Raw genomic sequence first — 19,652 nt, 5'->3', positions numbered from 1 at the left:
TTTCCCTAACTGTTTTTCTTCTTTGTGACAACAAAAGCTTTTCCATTGCATTCAGATACCTGGGAGGATGGCAATGGCTGGCATATTTTTTATCCACTAATGGGTCTTTTCTTCCCCTTCCATTTTTGTCATAATTTCCTAGCTAGTCGGAAGGAGTTGCAGCAGGGCTAAGGCGGTAAGGTGGGGTGGCAAACGTAGGCAGATAGACCTGGCAAAGGCTAGAGTAATCTGTTGTCCTGATAGTTAGGATGCAATTCACGATACTAAACTTGACTAATAGTTGAATTATTACTGGTGATTGCGACACGAGGGCCACAATGCTGTAACATCATTTGAGAGGAATCGAAATGTGAAGCGCTGTATTTTGATGAAGGTATTCTCGAGAGGAAATGTACGGACAATACACAATATGTCTGGTGATATCACACTCGATGACCGAAGTTGAAAGGGAGCCAGATCCTAGCTTATGTAATCCACGAGCACCAGGCGGTTATGTTCGTACCTGCAGCAGCACTTACCAAATCCGAATCAGGCAGTAAGGCATCAGTCAGCTACCTAGGTACGCAGTTTCCCTGCTGAAGCTGGCCGTGACGCGAGCATGGAGCTGCCTGAGCTGCCGTACGCCCCAAGTCGACCTCAAAGATCCCCATCTTCCATTCCAACTACAACCTCACACGCCCTTTCCACGACCGCCACCATAAGAGTAATCAGAATCCCACATCGCTGATTCTCACGATCTTTCATACCCAAACAATCTCGCCTAGGTACCCTGCTCGCCGACCGCCGAGATGGACAGCCTTGTAGCCAAGTACAGCCGCCCGGTGTTCGAGCAACACAACGCCTTCAGAGACGATGAGCAGGAGGACCTTGAGCTCATGGGTGGTGCACCGCCTTTGTCGTTGAAGTTTGCCATGCCCCCCGTCGCACATGTGAGTTTTCCTTCTCTACACCCCCTCCGTTCGATACTCTGGGGCAATCAACCAGCGATACTGATACAACCCCTCAATCCAGCCCTCCTCGTGGCTCCGCGCAGCAACAGACGACCGATCCAATCCCGACTGCCCCATCAAGATTGCCCACGGCACAACGACCCTCGCCTTTCGCTTCCAAGGTGGTATCATCGTCGCCACCGACTCCCGTGCCACGGCTGGAAACTGGATCGCCTCGCAAACAGTCAAGAAGGTCATTGAGATCAACTCGGTGCTGCTGGGGACCATGGCCGGCGGCGCGGCCGACTGCCAATACTGGCTCGCCTGGCTCGGCATGCAGTGCCGCCTCCATGAGCTCCGTCACAAGCGCCGCATCTCGGTCGCCGCCGCATCCAAGATCCTCGCCAACCTTGTCTACTCGTACAAGGGCATGGGCCTCAGCATGGGCACCATGTGTGCCGGTGTCACCAAGGAGGAGGGCCCCGCGCTCTACTACGTTGACTCGGATGGTACTCGCCTGCCAGGCAACCTTTTCTGCGTTGGCAGTGGTCAAACCTTCGCCTATGGTGTCCTGGATGCCGAGTACCGCTACGACCTGACGGACCAGGAGGCGCTCGACCTCGGCAGCCGGAGTATCCTGGCCGCGACGCACCGTGACGCCTACTCTGGTGGTTTCATCAACTTGTACCACGTCAAGGAGGAGGGCTGGGTCAAGCACGGCTTCAACGATACGAATCCTATCTTCTGGAAGACGAAGCTGGAGAAGGGCGAGTTCACCAACGTCACGGCCGACTTGGACTAGATATTGGGGGGAAGGGACTGCGATGAATCGTCGCTGAACTCATTCAGATCATGGAATTCTATACAAACCATTGAACTCAGCCGGTCTCTTAGCGTGGCTGAGCAGGACCAGCGGCATTACCCCGTTTTCCCTATGTGGTGCAGGAGAAACAAGGAACGACATTGATTCCTGTGCGTCGGAATGGATAGAGCGGTTATGGTACGGCAGGCGATGATGGGAGGAAGGGCAGCTGCAGGAGGAAACACGGGCTGCCAATGCCAGGCTGTCTCCTCAGGCATCGGTACTCAAGAAAGGGTGCTGGTGTCATGTAACTTGTAAACTAGATCATGATACAAGTTCATTCTTTACGCCTTCTGTCGTCCTCTACAATTATGGCACAGGTGATGTTACATTAGGTATAGGAGGGGGATATCATGACTTTTTTACTTTACACTCGTCTCTTCTTACCCAGCCGCTCAGGCCGAGAATTCCGCCTTGGTCGCTCTCCTGGTCAATCGACCACTTGCGCTCGGGATGCACGGAGAGCTCGCTCTCCCAGCCGGCCTCGTACATCTCCATGCCCGTCCAGGCGATCATGGCCGCGTTATCCGTACACAGTGCCGGCGGGGGCGCCACGAGCTCGACGTGCCCGAACCCGCGGACATCAAGAGTCTTACGCAGGACGTGCATGAGGAAGCGGTTACTGGCGACGCCGCCGCTGACGACGAGCGTCTTGACGGCGTCTCTGAGCTCCGGCTGGGAGGCGAGGACGAGGAGGACGCGGCTGGCGAGGTGTTGGAACAGGAGACGCATGGCGGCGCGAGCGAGGCACCGGCGTTCCTCGAGGGGGATTGGGTCGGCTTTGCCACTGCCGTCGGCGGCGGCGGCCTTGGAGGCCACAATCTTGTGGATCTGGCTGCCGAGACCGGCAAAGGAATAGGACAGGGCGCGGGAGGCGGCGAGAGGCGGAGTTAGGGTCCAGGAGTAGGGGGAGGTGTAGGTGGCGATCTCGTCGACGCGGCGGAGGGGCGGGGTGTATTCGTAGTCAAAGTCTTGTTGAGATGGCAAGGACGAAGCGGCAGTGGAGCTCGGGAAGGCGAAGCGTTCGAGGAGGGCACCGTACATGACGTCTCCGTGGGAGGCCAGCACTTCGGGGGGCAGGATGAGGCGGGCGGCCTTGTCGAGGGCGTCGCCGACGGCGACGTCCACCGAGGTCGCAAGGATGCGGTGGTCGGCGAGGGAACGGGAGTGGACGAGCTGGGTGTGGCCGCCAGAGACGAGGAGGGTGAGGAAGGGGTATTCGGGCTGGATGGGAGACGAGGTCAAGGCCGAGATCGAGCCCGATGAAGACGAGGAAGCGGGAGAAGGAGGCCGGCCGAGGGCGGACACCAGACGCGGGGTGAGGGCGTGGGCTTGCATGTGGTTCACGGCCAGGAGTGGGACCTGCCACGCCGTCGCGAGACCCTTTGCCGTCGCGAGGCCGGAGGCGAGGTTCGCGGACATGCCGGGGCCGCGGGTCACCGTCACGAAGGTGGGTTTCTGGCGCGGAATGCCGGCGACTGTCACCGTGCCGCCGCCGCAAGGTGGGTCGTCATTGTCGGGGTGTTCTCCGACCGGCGGCAAGGACGCGATGGCCTCGGCGACGAGGGGCGCGAGGTGCGCGTCGTGGGAGCGTATGGCGACGGGCGGGTAGACGCCGCCGTAGGCGGTGCTGTCGCTCGTGACCTTGCGGTCGAAGTGGAGGGTCGCGCGGCCGCGGGGGCCCGGGTCCTTGGAGAGGAGAGCGACGCAGGTGTCGTCGCACGAGGTCTCGATGGCGAGGGTCAGGAGGGTGCGGTGGAAGAGGTGGCGGACGGCCCGCATCGGGCTACCGTGAAGGACGGCTCGGCAGTGGGGTACAGACGGTTTGCGCCATCGTGCGAGGGTTGAGAGGGGAGGGCGCATCTGGAAGGTTCTGAACGTGCTCGGGAGAGGGAGCGTTGGGGGACTTAGCGGTGATGGTTTCAAAGAAGTTTGGTGGTCTTATCTTATCTTTATCATATCCACACCGAGGCTCACCGACTTACACATCCCACCTACACCTGCACCCCTAGAGGCATCTTCAAGGGCAATCCACGCCAGTCACGCGCAAGTTTGGTGGTATGTGTGTGTGTGTGCCTTAGATAGAATATTTTATGGCCAGTTGGCATGAACCACCTTGACTTCTTCTCCGACAGCCCGAGGTATTCGAGTTTCTGCACTTCGTGGCTTATCATAGATAGTCCGTCGACTGATGCAAAGTCATGGAGTATCTACCGGTAGACTTGAAGCACGCTGTTTCATTACGATACTATGCAGATACTATGCATTTTTGAATACCTTTAACCCCCATACACCATCCATGTAATGTGCCAATGCTAATGCCAAATCCCGTATCCATGTCCAACCATGCCCATATCCACGTTGATATTCATATTCAAGGCTTGAATATCGATTTTTTAATAATCTTTTCTTGAATCTCATCAATTTCCACTGTCCCTCCGGGCGACAAAGTTCACCCATTCGCACCGGCACCCGCCGGTACCGCCATCAAACCCACCGAAAGATGCATCCTTGTCCTTGCGCGGGTTCACCGTTCTGCCACCAAAGCCAATGTCGTTGGGCAGTAGTTTCGGGTTCGCCGTGTCGATGCCCTGGCGGTCGTTTACGGGCCAGTGCCACACAAACTTCTCGCCTGACCGGCCGCCGTGTGTGTCCGTTTTGACGGTGACAGGATACGGCATAGTACCTGGTTCCTCGCCGTCGTTGGAGCGCAGGAGCTGTGTATTGTTTTCGGAGCGGGTCCAGATCTGCACGAGGAAGCGCGTTTGGGACCACGTCACTAGGAACTTCGCCTCGCTACGGCGGGCGCCACCGTCCTTGTCGAGGGGCACATTACTCTCATCATCAGTGCCGTTGAGGGTGGTGACGGACTTGAGGTAGATGGTGCGCTTGAAATAGGTGTAGAAGCCGTAATGCTCCGTCTGCAGCCCGCGGTCGTAGAGACGGACTGGCTGCTGTACAACGTGAGGGAAGAGTTGCGCGGGGGCTCCAGTGCCGTCTGCTTCGAGATCCGGAGCTGGCAGAGATATTGAGATATCACCAGAGGAGTCTCCAGAATTCTGACGCTTTCCCATGGCATTAGGTCCGACTGTTTCGTTTGCGGACTTTAGAATACTCAGGTAAAAAGGCGTGGGCTCGCCGGCTTTATCGTTAGAAACGATGCCATCCGTTGTGTTTCCGAGGAAGTACATTTCCTCAAAGGATGGGGGAGAGGGGTCTGGCGCAAACGCCGGGTTCTGTCTTCGAAAGTACGCTCCAGCTCTGGCGACGATTCCGCCAAAATTCAACTCCCGCTTACGGGTGCTAGACCCAGGACGAGGGGGCTCGCCGTTGGGTACATCCCACAGGTTGTGGGTGTTGTTGTCCCATTGAATTTGCATGATAAAGGTCGGCTGGTTTGGGCGGTTAGGCGCCACAGATTCGTGCTCTTCCTTGGGTAGTGCGCAGCTCCAAACGGTCGAGGGACTACTACAACCGGTCACAGCCGCTGTGTTGTCTGGACCTACCACTGAGAGAACTCCAGTAGGCATAGGAGGGAAGTTTGTCAAGTTGACAAATATGCTGTCAATTGGCGTGGCGGCGTTGTTGCGTGGGATGAGCATAACGCAGAGAACAATAATGAGAATGCTCAAGACGAGACTGGCACCGCAGACGCCCAGGCACACACGCCTTCTCTTGCGGCCCTCGCGGCCACTGCGGCCATAGCAGCCCCTTGCAGGTATACACCAGCGGCCCTTCCAGAAGCTGCCGAGCTTACGAGCTGCCACTTCCTCCTTCTCGTGGCGTCGGCGCTTACGCTCGACCCGATTACCGTCTCCTGATGCTGCAAGAAAATGCTCCTGGGGCACGAATGTACTAGCAAGCCTTTCTGGAAGACGGCCATGGGTGCCCTGAGCGGGGTTATTGCCTTGAGCTGTGGGCGTCAAGGGAATATCGGTCATGTTGATGCCGCCTTGCGAACTCATTGTACCGTTGATGGCTGGTGATATTGGACCAGGCGAGGGCGGGTAGAGTGCTTGCAGAGGATGACCTACAGGGAAAACGGCTCGATATCTGACGCCTTTCTGCTGTTGCGGCGGTGGCGAGTATGGTGGTGGCTGTTCTGATAGAACAGGGCTCGGTTCGGTAAGCGAAACCTTCTCTGACTGAACTTGCAGTCTCGGAGTTGCTGAGCGAGAGGACGACGCGGGAGATGGCTCGCCTCTGTCCATGAGCGGCGACGGAGTTCTCCTAGGTGTAGGAACTCTGACTATCGGCGCCTGAAAGCCACCGGGAAATGGTTTAGGCGATGCTGGAAGGCCTGGTCTCTGAATAACGGTTGGATGGGTCTGTGCCGGTTTGGGGGTCTTGAGCACCGGATCTTGGTTTTTGGAGGCGGATGCATTTGTATCCTTTTCACTCAGCCATTCACCATTTCCGGTTGCTTTGGCAGACTGCGATCCGGACTTGGTCGGAACAACGGGACTCTTCCTCTCTAGGAAGGGCGTTGTTATATGATCCCACCAGCCACGTGTCTGAGTAGCTGCGCTGTCCGGACTCACTGCTCCCTCTTTGACTTTTGTCGACCTTCGACGGTTCGAAGCCGCTCCGTCTTCTTCGAACAACGTGCACGGGCTGCCTCCATCATCGTCATCGTGGTCATTATCTTTCAGGACAACACTGACCACCCTTTCTTGCTGCTTGTAGGTGGATGGAACAGAAGGCACTGGGGGAGCGTCATGAGCCACGCGGACTCCGAGACCAGTAGCTTGAGAGTAGATACTGGATGAGCGGTGGGGAGACTGGAATGGAGAGGAGGCTGTGTTGGGTGTGTCAGGGCTCCAGACTGATCTTTGCTGCGAAGGGGTCAAAGGTGTGACTGTATCTGGCTTGCGTGGCACTGGTGACGTGTTGTCATATGTAGGCGGCAAGTCACGAGGCGATTCGAGAACTGCTGTCTGGGGGCTGATTTCCCTGCCGGCCATTTCGGAAGGCAACGCGATGCCGATGACGATCGGTCGGTCATCTGGGGAAAGGTCCTGCTCAAGCGGACTATGCCCGACACTTTGAGGAGACTTGCTGCTCTGATCGGGTTTCTTCTTTAGCCAGTTCCAGTTGCCGACGGAAGCAGAGTTGGGTGACCCTTCGAGGGCCCTAAGAGCGGCGGCATCGACGAACTTTGGCTGATGCAAGTCGAGGTTCCGACTTCGTTGGGCAGCCTGTTGCTGTTGTAGGGTCGCCATGTCCGTCACCACCTTGATACCAGCCTTTGCGTTCTGCGCTTTTTGCCGTTGGCGTGATTTGAGACGCCTCAATTTCTGGACTGAGTGTCGAGGTTGGGAATGCCTTGTCGAAGGAGGGTTGTTCGACCTCAGTGGGCTGGGAGCCGCTGTCTTGTCCATAATAAGCTCTTGGTCATCATCCATGATGGGTGTAACGACATCTTCATCCTCCCAATCTTCCCAATCATCTCTCTCGTTGTGAGGTGGGTTTTCGTTGGGTTGGCGCTGGGGCGCCGAGTTCCCAACTGGGGACATATTGATGTCGTCGTCGAAATTCTATATCGTTATGATGGGATTTCCAAGTGAATGTGTCCAAGTCGGATCCTGAGTGATGAAACAAGTGGGCAAGAAAAATAGAATTGAGTTGATGAAATCCGACGAATGAGACGTTTATAGGAAGAAGATAGTGGATTTTTGTTGTTATCAAGGATCGTGTCAAAAGATGCCGATTTGTGGTAATGAAAGATGGTTGCTCGAGCAATGTGAAAATAAGGGAAAGAGGGAAAGAGGGAGGGGCTCAAAGGAGTGTCGAAACGATTGACAGCGAGCTCGCCCAAACGAGATATTCGGTTGTAAGTCTTAAACAGGCGCACAATAAGAGCAAGAAAAGGGAAACCGGATGTCCACCCACCGTTCGACGACGTTTAGAATCACGAAACAAGCAGGAGTGCAACAGCACGGCTGGAGAAGCCGGCATCATTATATGACTGGGAATCGTTCACCCGCCAGCGGCTTCTAGTTCATGGGTCGCGGCCAAGCCCCATGATGTTTGGCTGGACGATGCAGAGGTAGTATGAGGTAGGCGCCAGTTAGGCATCCTGAGCTTCTGATTGGCCGTCTTGCCGCTGACCATCTCTCGGGCCTGCGCAGGCGACCGCGTTGCTGGCCATTCATCTGGCCGCGGTTCTTGGAAACCGGAACGGCTCTGCCTCAAGCTGGAATCCCCACCGACCGACGGCCGCTTCATCTCTTGAGGGCGAATTACAGCATCGAGAGCGTTATGACAGGCAGGTAGGTTGTCTGTGGTCTGTGGCCGATGATGGGGAAATGGCTACTATGGAGTGGCTTGACCTGAGCATGCTTGAGTGGCTTGTGCGCGATGATGTGGCCGGCGTGAGATGCATTACCTAAGCACACTTCCATCAGTGCTCGGACCGTCTGACGTGGTGAGGTGTCATTCCGTCCCCCGTGACCTTGCCGTGTGGAGGTCGAGACAGCTCCTGTTCCCGGATGCACACACGGGAGATTGCCGCTCTGCCGCTCGAGCTGCTGCCCCCTCACGTTTCGGTTGAGGCCTGGAGCGCCATTGAGATTAGCCAGGTACCTTGTTGATCACCCGTGGTAACCAGTTACTGATACGTAGCCTTCTTCAACATCAATGTTTGGAATCCCTGCCTGGCTGATCGTTGAGATTTCACATGCAAGGTGTATCATGAGACATTGCGGCATACACAAGTACTCACAAGCAACCGAGTCAATTGTTTAAAGTTGCACGGCTTACCGGTTGGGACTCATTGATGATGGTTACATAACAGAGCCCAGGCCACTCCGTCTGTCCGTCTCATCTGATTTAAACTACTATAGTATGTTTTTGCGTGCCAACTTAAACCCCTCGATGCCTCAGCCCCAGAATCTTGTTTTGGCCATGAATGGGCCCGACATGTCCGGTCTCAGGTGCTGGGCAGGTGGACGAGACGAAGTGGCTGTGCAGCCAATCGCCTCACAAACAGGTCCAGGGGCTTCAGTTGGAGGTGCAAACTGCTCGTTATTGGAGCAAGGGAAACAAACCGCGTGAATCAAATGTTGCAAGCGCGGTACAAACCTCGTTCTCCCGATCGCTGTAGAAGTTTGGAAGCCTCGCGCTGGCAACCATTGTTCTCTTCGGCGCTGACTTTACTGTTGTCACGCCATGATTCATTTGAAAATCGATACGGACTGAGGGAGGAATACCGAGAAGAGTAAGCGGAAGTTCCACCCGATTCTTCAAGTGCAATCAACGCCTTGGCACACGAGGTACTCTGTAGGTAGGCTCGTATTACAAGCGCCTCTCGACACGAGAGACGTGCAGTGCTGACTGAGTAGCTCGCATCCCAAGACGCAAAGGTCCTCGTGCAGACGAATACGGATACACGTGTAGTGAATGAAGTGGCCTAACACTGCTACCTACCCCACGTCCACTAACAGTTCAGTTCGACGCAAGTGAGACCTGCCATGGTGGCCAATGGGGGCGCACTAATTGACTCGTCGCCGACTTGGGCGGCAGAGCGCCCGTGGTTTTCGTGTCTTGGGTAAACGGGCTCAGTTATCACCTCCCTACCTCAGCCAGGTGTAGGTATTGTCATCCCTAGCGTTTGTGACAGGTTCACAAATGCGAGGGGGGATAGGTCGGTTGTTTGTTACTTTCACTCCCTTGGTGAAATGGCCAGAATGGTTTCCCGTTTGCTTTTTCCATAGACAGGATCCCGGCGTGTGACATACCGGTAGTTCCCGCGGCGATAATCGGACGATATGAATAGTGTAGAGACATTGATTCTGAGGCGCGGGAGTTTAGAGCCTGAAAGGTAAAAGTACTGGCTGCGAGTCTTGAAGTACACTCGACTTGAGTTTATGGTGCAACACCAGCATGGCCACCATGTGTCGGCTACCTATTCGAGTCAAACGCTGGTTCCGTTACAATCTTGGCATCCAGGAGGAGCACGCACCCTCCATCCGAAAGAAGAAGAAGAAAAAGATTGGACGGGCGGGGGGAAGTTCTGTTCCCACATAGTGTGCGGGCGAGAAGCCCCTGGTCACAATGTAAGGGCTTAATTTTTCTGGTGAGGGGACAGACAGAGATTGATAGGGGGATTAGGTGGTTGCTGGTGGAATGTCTCTCTCCCTTACAGATATTGTCTCTTTGGCTCAGCCCAATTCCCGTTTGGCAGACGCGGGATGAGCAATATCGACAACACCACCAGCAAATGGTCGCATGGCCGGCCCCTTTGAACCTGTACCCGTTGCCCATCGCACGCTGAGATGCTTCACTTTACTCGCCCATTCTTGCTTCCTAACAAACTTGGCTTAGGGATCCCGTAGCTAGTCGGGTTTGGCTATTCAGTTCATTCGTTCTTCCTCCCTCGATATTACAACATCTTTTTTCCGCTTTTTCCCCACAATCACGCGCGCGCCAGTGGCAGCAAGTGGTCAGGCCGCTTCTTTTGCGTTGCAGCCACCGACAGTGTGAACGTCGCTTCTCCCGCGTCTTTGACCCCAATCGGCCATCGCGCCACGGAAAGCGACCCCAGCCTGGAAACGACTCTCCTCCACTTCGTCCTCCTCCCTAATAACTATTTTCCTGCTCGCACCCGTCCCCGTACCGTCGGCGCACCTCAATTTGGAGAACCAACGAACCGAGCCACCGAATCGCTTTGAGGCTGCCATACCTACGTAGTACATTAGGCCTCTGCATGACAAGCGGGAAAACCTCCCCCTGGCCATATCCACCTGTACAGCCTCACCCAAATTCCACAAACACCTCCAGAAGTTCTTCTGCTTTGACCGCAAGAGAGGGGAGACCCCCTTTTCCGCACACGTCGACGACCCCCGGCCAACTTAATCACTATTGCATTTTAGCGAGTCCATCGTGGCTATCGCGTTGTTACCAGGCGGCTCGTAAAGTGCCATCTGGTCACAACCCTCGACAATCCTTCATCCTGGATCAACCACAGCAATCCGCAGCGTCCTCGTCCTACAGCGATCACAGGCCAGTACGCTCTCATCACCGGCGCCGTTCATCTACATCTGGCGGGCTCGCAGTCACCGTTGACGGTCCAGGCCACCGTGGTTCTTCCCAACTCCTGGGAGTCCACGGCCAGCAGCCTGGCCTCGCGCCGATTCCTGGTACGTCCTATCCCGTCCTCTTTTGCTCTTCTTGACCTGCAGCCTGAATCCGTGGCGCACCTACGCACCCCCGCCCCAACATGCCACCAACACAAATACGGGTTGGACAACACAAATAAGGGACCCGCTTGCTGACATCTCGTGTTCTCCGAATGCTGCAGGCACCCCCAATAACGCAATGTCGCTCTCGCGCAGCCCGTCGCCTATACCTGGTGGCGGTTGGGCCAGCCCTGGCCTCACCATCAACACCAGCGGCCGATCGAGTCCGAGCAGAGGCTTCTCAGCATCCAACGGCGCAACATCGCCTTGGGAAACCTCCAAGATGAGAACCGCTGGCATGAACGGATACCCGTCCTTCTCCACGCAGAACCAAGGCTTCTTCACGAGACACATGCGCCGGATATCAAGTAGCCTGCCGCGATTCAACCATCAGAGCCACTATACAGAGAAAGAGAAACTGAGCCGAGCATCATGGCCGGCGCAGAAGGTGCCGCTGGTGGGAAGGATACGGAGCGTCTTCGCACGCATGGGCAGGAAGATGAAGCTGCGCTTGCTGATACTTCTTTTGTTGTCCCTGGCCATGACCATCTTCTACAATACTCGTATGTTGGGAAACCCTCGGCACGCTCTGGGCTTGTCGTTAACAATATTACAGCTCTAGTGTACCACTGGCGGAGACACTTTGGTGGTGGCCAAAAGTATGTCATTATCTTGGCGGCCAACGTTGGGGGAGGTGTCATGGAATGGAAGGGCGCCCGCGAATGGGCCATTGAACGGGACAGCGTTCGGAACAAGAAGAAATACGCGAACAGATGGGGGTACGATCTCGAGATTGTCGACATGAGCACCAAGAAACGATACGCACACGAGTGGCGCGAGAGCTGGGAGAAGGTCGACTTTATCCGCTCTGCCTTCCGCAAGTATCCAAAGGCCGAATGGTATGTTGAACACGCATGAGTTGATATCATGAAGCTGACCTTTGGACGCAGGGTCTGGTGGCTCGACTTGAACACCTACGTAATGGAACTTTCCTATCCCCTACAGAACCACATCTTCAACGACCTGAACAAGCACGTCTACCGCGACATCAACGAATACAACCCTCTGAACATCAGCCATCCCTTCACCGACCCTTACCTAGACGAGGAGTCGCGGAGCCCCGTCGGCGACGGAAGGGCCGAATCCATCAACCTCATGCTCTCCCAGGACTGTTCGGGCTTTAACTTGGGCTCTTTCTTTGTCAAGAAGGGCAACTGGGCCGACCGGATGCTCGATATTTGGTGGGACCCTGTCGCCTATGAGCAGAAACACATGGAATGGGAGCACAAAGAGCAGGACGCCCTGGAGCAGATGTACAAGACCCAGCCATGGATTCGCAAGCACACGGCCTTCCTTCCGCAGCGTATGATCAATTCGTTCCCGCCCGGCGCATGTTCCGAGAACGGGAACGACACACGCATTCACTACGACCAAAATGACCGAGATTTTGTTGTCAACATGGCCGGCTGCGAATGGGGCCGCGACTGCTGGGGGGAGATGTACAACTACCGCGAGCTCAGCTATTACCTGAACCGCAACCCGTGGGAGCGCTTCAAGGAGGATCTCATCGCCGTCATCTGGTTCAAGCTCACCGGCCAAAAGGTCAAGCTCTAAAACGGCCAAAGACTTGCAAAGACTTGGTCCTGGTGCGCCTTTGCGCATCGATCCGCGGCCACATAATAGCGGCTGGTCGGCCGTGTTTCTCTTCCAACGCCTTGCTTATTCGATAGGAGCACCTATCTTGTATACCACACAGATACGCATGCGAAGCCCAGAAGCTCGGGGCTCCCTGACGTCCACGCATCATGAGCGTTATGAAAGAACAATGTAGAAGCCGTACAGCGAGGCGGTTGCTTGGACCAGGGGCGGCATTGCCAGCCAGTATGAAGGGAGTTTAGTATCCAGGGATAGGAGTATTCGGGCAGGTTGTTTCCGACGGCGCGATGTGTACAAAAAACAACATGGTGCTTATTCATTTTTTTTTCTCCCTTTTACAGCCACGTGCTTCTTTTGTTGCACTACTAGACACGTCGTGGCACATGCAAGATTCGTGTGGAGGAGGCATGGGTGGGGGGGACAGGGCCGCTTGGGAAGCCGGAAGCCCCTGGCTTTGAGAGTCAACGCAGGCTTTCCAGCTTTCTGGTACCAGTCGGCCTGCATTGTAGTGGCGTTACGAATTTGTTCCGCCTTACTACCCGTTCATATAGCTAATGACCAAGTATCGGTTCGATCTCAATGTGGGCCAGCACCAAAGAAAGCATTGCGATGACTCCCGTGCTGTGAGTGGCCTCCCTAGATGAAACGGCAAGAAGCTAGCTATCCTTTACAGCAGCTTCTCGTCGATAGCTTATCAATAGTTTGTGCGAAACGAGGAATCATCACTTTTGTCACCCTCCGATTTTGCTTAAAGGTGGATCAAAAACCTCTAAATGGCCTGACGATGGTGCGGGACGTGTATGGCTGTACCGGAGCACAGTCCCGGTGTGTGAGATGGACGCTCAGGACAAAATAAAAGGATATAAAAATAAAAATAAAATACAAAGAGAGAGAGAGAGAGAGAGAGAGAGAGAGAGAGAGAGAGAGAGAGAGAGAGAGAGAGAGAGAGAGAGAGAGAGAGAGAGTGAGAGAGAGTGAGAGAGAGCTGGGGATGGGCTTGGTGGCGATGCTAGGCTATTCCTTGTACCAGGGAAGGGATGATTAGCAACTGGGGTTGATAAGGGGGACAGGCAGACAAATGGGTAAACGGGGCCTCTTGCCGCTGACAGGGAAGGCGCGACTCTGTTTGGTACACTACATAGACTTGTACATGGGCCGAGTGCGTGTGGGGGTTGCAGATTTTTTTCTAAAAAGACTAGAAAAAAGAAAGAAGGAAAAAAAACTTACCTTCTTTTCCCTTCTTTCTCCCCCTCCCCTTTTTTTAATTTTTTTTTTAATTTTTTTTTTTTTTTTTGGAATACAAGTCTGGTTCACGAAGGAGGCCGGGGACTATGGTTGGCACTGCGATCTCAGCCGGCCAGGAAGAGACGGCTACCGGCTACAACAAATAGGTACGCTACCGGCGGTGGCGCGGCGCCCTTTCGGCTCCGCCTCGGAGGTGACCATCGCCGCCGTGGGCCCCATCCCTTTTCGCCTCTCTCAAGCCATTTTCGTGTGTGGTCAGGTATAGTGTATGCTACTATACGCTTCTCCACGGATCTTTTGCTCCGCTCCTGGCCAGAAACCACTCTTGAGATGAGGAAGCGAGAACGATTTGTCTCCTTTTACACGTATTGACACCGTGTTCTATTTTGCCCCATCGCTAAAAGCTTCACCGGGTCCCCAGTGACCTCAGCGATAGGGTATGAACGAGTCTGGTAAACCGGGGTCAAGGACCCTGATATGCCTACATAAATACCCAGTGTGTTTGGTGCTAACCTCAGCAAGTGACGGTTCCGCATATATTGATCTGCGAGTCGTGGCTGTTCGGATGGCAGTTACTAGTGCTTTAGGGATGATCGTTAGGGTTCCCCTGCTTCTCGAACCACACGCAAGGGGGGACCCAGACGGGACGGCTCAGCGGCCGGTGAACAGCACAAGTCGCCGCCGCTGGAAGATTGGATTCGGTGAGGGAGATGGGGCCGGCATGTCTTCCGCACTGGCGACACACACGTTTGCATGTTCCCGAGGGTCTCTTATCCGATGCCCTGGGTGTGAGGTTTAGATTGCAATGTCGGATGCGTACACCGTTGCGGGCGGGTAAGAAAGGTGGGGATCTGATCTTTAGCCATGTCAAGTTATCTCCCTCCCGCATCCAGTAGGCGCATGGTGAAGGATCTTGGATGCAATACCGTGTTTCGTCCCGACTCGAAGCCCGAGAAGGAATGTCCGGCGGGACAGTGGCATACACTAGAGTTCTCAAAGGGTTTGTGAAGGGAGACGGCTATCGGCAAGAGTCATCGAACGAGTGCAGTGCAAGGTAGTTCAGATGACCAGGCGACGCGAAGCCCCCGCGACGGAGTGCAACGCGATGCGGTGCGATGGGGGGTATGCTCTCCATGTGCGTAGATTAGTATAGATCGGCTCATAGGGATAGGTCGCCAATGCAAGAACAAACGGCTGAGTAAATGCACTGCAGAAAGGATACGGACGAGACGAGTGTACTAGATAGATAAAGAGTAAGGAGGAGAGAGAGAGAGAAAGAGAGAGAGAGAGAAGGGAGGAAAGGAAGAAGCATCATGACTCCGGACACATGAGACGCAATGGGGAGGGGCGCCATGCTCGTCGTCTATAGACCGAACATTCCTAGGCGAGGAAAGCAAACGTGGGAAGGCTGAGTACAGTCCGAGGATGAGTCCCGAACGGGGAGGTGAGTCCGTGTGGGTGTTTCCGAACGGCAATACTTGGGGTGAGTGTGAGTGTGAGTGTGGTTGGGCAAATGTTTCAACCCAGTCTGCCCAGTGCCCACGGTCTGTCTGTCTTTTTGTCTGTCTTCCCCCCTCCTCCGAATGTTGCCAATGTTTCTGCGAGGATGGCCGCGCCGAGAAGGGAATGTTTCAAGCCACCCGTGGCAATTCCCCTGGCAGATCTCCACCGCGCATTCCACATGAGCGATTTGAGTCGAGCGCAGGGACCGAGAATACAGCTACTAATCACCTACCTACTGTCAGGGGAAGAAAAAGGTTGCGTTAGTTTAAGGGAGTGACAGTTAGGCGCGAGGTAGTTTTGTACACAGGTACTGCGTAAGCGCACCGGTCGTGCCGTACATGTCCCTGTCCGCCTTCTGGCCCCGTGCAGTACGTGTACTTTCAACCAGTAGCATCACCTAGATCTACCTACTTGTACCTAATTGTGTACGTTTGCCTCCCTCTCCATAGGAGGTAATGCAGGTACCTCTACCTAGAATGAGCCGCCGCCGCTAGGGCGATTGGGCGCCGCGTGCTCCAGATTGACGGGCCCCGCCAGCTCGGGGGCCGAACGATTGGACATCCATCCGCCCCCCACCCCTGCGCTTGGCATGGCCCGTGTTTCGAAACGGCCACGACTAGTGTACTCCTCACCAACCTTGCCCATGCATACTCCGTACATACGCACACAACGTCTACACTAGAACCTTTGACATCCAATCCAACATCCAATCGACTCGCCATCTTCCTCTGCCAGTCTCTCTCCCTTCCTCTCTCGACCAGTCCCACGCCCTGCCTAGCGTTCTTCTGCCGGCCTTGGTTCTCCTTCTTTGTTTCCCCCCCTGTCCCATATGGACTCGACCACATCGTCTGTTTGCCCCTTATTCCCATGTTATAGGGCCAGGAACGCTGACGATCCCTCCCCTCCTTGATGAATATACCTGCGCATACAGCACCTACATGATGCCCCTCCAGTCCCTCTGATCTCTCCTCCTCTTCTTTCCCACAAAAAAGTACGCACAGGCCCACTTCACTCACACGTCAACTTGGGTGCTTGTCTCGGTAGTAGATACAGTACACTAGTGTAGTATTAGGTAGGTAGGTAGAGGCTTCGCATGGCATCCAGTACGTACTATTACAGGTACTTTACATAGGTACCATGCACTCCCCACACGCAAGGTATTGAGCGCACCGCAAATTGTTCTCGGCACCGACATCGCGGGAGGCAAAAGGACCAGCTGAGTTGTACTGGCCCCCGGTGTCTCCCTTAATCGTCCCGTCTTCGCTCCCCACCTCGCCTGCCTGCGCTCGTTTGCCGGGGACTCCCCTGGCAATGAACCGTCAACGTCGGGCCTTGGCGGGTAAACCCATTGAAACAATGACCTGTCGTTCGTTGGCACTGAACCCTCGAGCACGCTCTTTCGCGCAATCACACTCACACTCGCACTTGCATGTAGCATGGAGCATGGAGCACGGGACAAGGTCCGCAGAGGAGTCGCCGACATGGCAAAAGTACGCGTAAAAGATAGGGGGAGCAAGAAGTCTCACCATGGTTCCGGGCCCGAGGCGAATTGGGCCTTTGTGTGCCTATGGCGACGCGGCCTTGTGCCGAACCCGGTAGAACATGTGAGCGACGAGACGGAGAGAGAGAGAGAGAGATCAGATGGGATAGGTCGCTTCCAACGATCCCCCAAAATCTTGTCCGGTTGCCGGGGGGTCTTGTTCCCTCCCCCGCCACAGCTGCTGGCCTCCTCGAGCCGTATTTAGCAGGCCGCATTCCCCCATGTGGTTGAGGCTCTTGAGTCCTGCGATGTGTCGTGCTTAGTGTTGGTCTTCTTCATCCACTCTTCTTCAGCCTCTTTCAGATTTTTTTCCAGCCCGTTTGTGGCCCCCCCATTCTCTTTTCTCACTTCACTTCGCAGCCCCTACGAGGCACGCAAGCCTATTCCAATCCTTCCCCAGCCGAAGTCATCGTCATCGCAGAGGTCCCACTCCTTGATCGCCTCCGCCCTTGGTTCGCTTCCTACCTTCACTTTTCACCTTCCCTCATCTGGACTTTTATTGCCAAGCGCAACACCCCCAAGGCTCCAGGTCTGAGTCAAAAGTCTATAGTCTAGTCAGCCTCTATTGAATAGAGCCAAGACACCAGTACGAAAGAGAGAAAGAAGGGTTCAGTCATCACCCTCATCTCACCAACCCAGCTCACTCGACACGACGTCGAAACCCCACCGAGAACGGTCGACACTACCGATACCAAGCCCCAGCCGCAACGCATGCTACTGGACTTTCCACTCCTTTGGACAATCAGAAAATCGGTTCTCAAATTCTTCGGAAGACAGATCAGCCGCCCTTCTTTCATCCCTGGTTCCTGCCCAGGCAAACCAGCGACGCAACAACGACACTAGGGAACCTCTTTTACACCAGCCACCTGAAGTGACCGGCTCACATCAGACCTGACGACATCATTCTTGTTCTTCTTCTTCGGCATCTCATACATCTTGATTGACTCTCTCGTCCCATTCTGAGTCAAAGTCTTCAGACACATTTCCCTCATCCCGGCAATACACACATAGACAAACACATCCACTCCTAGCTTCCAGCCCGTTCGGAATTTTTGTATAGGAAAAGAAAGGCAAAAGAGAAGATATCGCGCAAGCATATCTAAAAAGAGCACACGCAAAGATCTCGATCACGTATCACGACCAAAATGCCTTCCCAAAGCATCAAGATGGTCCTGGTGGGCGCCGCCGCCCTCCTCCTCTCCTGCGCGCCCGAACCGGCCCAAGCGCAGCAGAACTATGTCCTCCACGACAACTACGACAGCTCCAACTTCTTCAACGAGTTCAGTTTCTTCGACCAGGCGGACCCCACGCAAGGCTCACAGCAGTACACGAGCGCGCAGACGGCCAACGACCAGGGCCTTGCGGGATATGCCAGGGGCGGCATCTACCTCGGCGTCGACTCGAAGACCACCGGTCAAAACCGCCAGTCGGTGAGGGTGACGTCGAACAAGGCCTTCGATACTGGCCTGTTCGTCGCCGACATCCAGCACATGCCGACGAGTAGCTGTGGTGTATGGCCTGCGTTCTGGATGTTTGGTCCCAACTGGTAAGTGTTTCCGATTCAATCCGCCACTGTGTGAGATTTGAGAGCAGCCCGACAACTGACCATGCCCCTTCCTGCAGGCCCAACTCGGGCGAGATCGACATCATCGAGGGCGTCAACACGCAGGAGTCCAACTCGGTGACGCTCCACACGGGACCCGGCTGCAGCGTCAACAACGCCGGCTCGCTCTCGTCGACGACGCTCGTTAACAAGGACTGCAACTCCGACTCCGCCTCCACAGGGTGTGGCCAGACGACGGCCAGCAACCAGAACTACGGCGACGGCTTCAACGCTATTGGCGGCGGCGTCTACGCCGTTGACTTCAACAGCCAGGCCATCTCGGTGTGGTTCTTTCCGCGCAGCGCAATCCCCGGCGACATCAGCTCGGGCAACCCCAACCCGGCCTCTTGGGGCCAGCCGTTGGCCAAGTTCAACGGAGGCGCCGGGTGCGACATCCCCTCGCACTTCAAGCAGCAAAACCTCGTCTTCAACATTGCGCTGTGCGGCGACTGGGCCGGCAAGGTGTGGGACCAGAACGCCGAGTGCAAGGCACTGGCGCCCCAGTGCTCCGACTACGTGGCGGCGAACCCCCAGGCCTTCACCGAGGCCTTCTGGCTAATCAACTCGGTCAAGGTTTACCAGGCCGACGGCGGCGCCAACGGCTCCATTCCCTCGGCTCCCCAGCCTTCTGGGCGACCTTCTACTTCTGGCCGCCCCAACGGCTCCGGCTTTCCGGGTGGGCTCGGGTCGAACTGAGTAGTGCCGAGAGGCGAGACTCGTCTTCTGATCTCTTGGAGTAGACACATGACATGAGCAGACACGGTATACAGGTTTAGAAATGGGTGTAGACGGTCAGGTACATACATACACTCTGGCGTTGGAGGCTGGTTTCTTTTTTACGACCCTTTTCTGACGACACTAACGACCTGGTTTGGCTTCTTCGACATCTACTGGATAGATGTTTCTCTTAGGGATCTTACTTTATCTTGTTTTCTTTTCTTTCTGGACATGAAAGGGGCCCTGGCATTATAGGCAGGAAGAATACTTTCGAACTTTTTAGCTTTGACACCGCACGAGGGTACTGTTAGCCGGATACCCAAGAATTGCACTACTTTACCTCATCTGGATGTTTTCCCTGGAACTTGACATCTATTCTCGAAACCGTGCAGCTTCGCATTAGGCATGGAAACGGAGC

General features: G+C 55.2%; 6 protein-coding genes across 6 annotated transcripts; 3 read left to right on the top strand and 3 right to left on the bottom strand.

The window, feature by feature from the left end:
• Nucleotides 1–537: 537 nt before the first annotated feature.
• Nucleotides 538–2,098, top strand: LY79DRAFT_534235 (proteasome component PRE2). Its single transcript, XM_060556414.1, has 2 exons — nucleotides 538–929; nucleotides 1,012–2,098. Exons 1-2 carry the CDS (start codon nucleotides 789–791, stop codon nucleotides 1,729–1,731), a joined length of 861 nt encoding a protein of 286 aa, XP_060421133.1. The 5' UTR covers nucleotides 538–788; the 3' UTR covers nucleotides 1,732–2,098.
• LY79DRAFT_534234 (glycoprotease) lies at nucleotides 2,099–3,694 on the bottom strand. Its single transcript, XM_060556413.1, has one exon. It carries the CDS (start codon nucleotides 3,652–3,654, stop codon nucleotides 2,143–2,145), a length of 1,512 nt encoding a protein of 503 aa, XP_060421132.1. The 5' UTR covers nucleotides 3,655–3,694; the 3' UTR covers nucleotides 2,099–2,142.
• Nucleotides 3,695–3,919: 225 nt separating this feature from the next.
• On the bottom strand, nucleotides 3,920–7,709 carry LY79DRAFT_534233 (uncharacterized protein). Its single transcript, XM_060556412.1, has one exon. The coding sequence runs from the start codon at nucleotides 7,305–7,307 to the stop codon at nucleotides 4,212–4,214; it is 3,096 nt and encodes a 1,031-aa protein (XP_060421131.1). The 5' UTR covers nucleotides 7,308–7,709; the 3' UTR covers nucleotides 3,920–4,211.
• Nucleotides 7,710–11,109: 3,400 nt separating this feature from the next.
• Nucleotides 11,110–12,584, top strand: LY79DRAFT_585970 (galactosyl transferase GMA12/MNN10 family protein; the record flags this gene model as incomplete). The annotated part of the gene is made up of 3 exons (XM_060560567.1): nucleotides 11,110–11,533; nucleotides 11,587–11,869; nucleotides 11,921–12,584. 3 exons carry the CDS (start codon nucleotides 11,110–11,112, stop codon nucleotides 12,582–12,584), a joined length of 1,371 nt encoding a protein of 456 aa, XP_060421130.1.
• Nucleotides 12,585–16,340: 3,756 nt separating this feature from the next.
• LY79DRAFT_26437 (uncharacterized protein) lies at nucleotides 16,341–17,441 on the bottom strand. The gene is made up of 2 exons (XM_060551967.1): nucleotides 16,792–17,441; nucleotides 16,341–16,735 (listed from the first exon to the last, which is right to left on the bottom strand). Exons 1-2 carry the CDS (start codon nucleotides 17,127–17,129, stop codon nucleotides 16,432–16,434), a joined length of 642 nt encoding a protein of 213 aa, XP_060421129.1. The 5' UTR covers nucleotides 17,130–17,441; the 3' UTR covers nucleotides 16,341–16,431.
• A 618-nt stretch (nucleotides 17,442–18,059) lies between these two features.
• On the top strand, nucleotides 18,060–19,213 carry LY79DRAFT_664872 (tat pathway signal sequence; the record flags this gene model as incomplete). The annotated part of the gene is made up of 2 exons (XM_060562978.1): nucleotides 18,060–18,460; nucleotides 18,538–19,213. 2 exons carry the CDS (start codon nucleotides 18,060–18,062, stop codon nucleotides 19,211–19,213), a joined length of 1,077 nt encoding a protein of 358 aa, XP_060421128.1.
• Between the last annotated feature and the right edge of the window lie 439 nt (nucleotides 19,214–19,652).

The sequence above is a fragment of the Colletotrichum navitas genome, assembly GCF_030913465.1.
Source record: "Colletotrichum navitas strain CBS 125086 chromosome Unknown LY79scaffold_1, whole genome shotgun sequence".
NCBI lineage: Eukaryota > Fungi > Ascomycota > Sordariomycetes > Glomerellales > Glomerellaceae > Colletotrichum > Colletotrichum navitas.
Note: the sequence above shows the minus strand (reverse complement) of the source record. Positions and strands in the feature narration are given on the sequence as shown.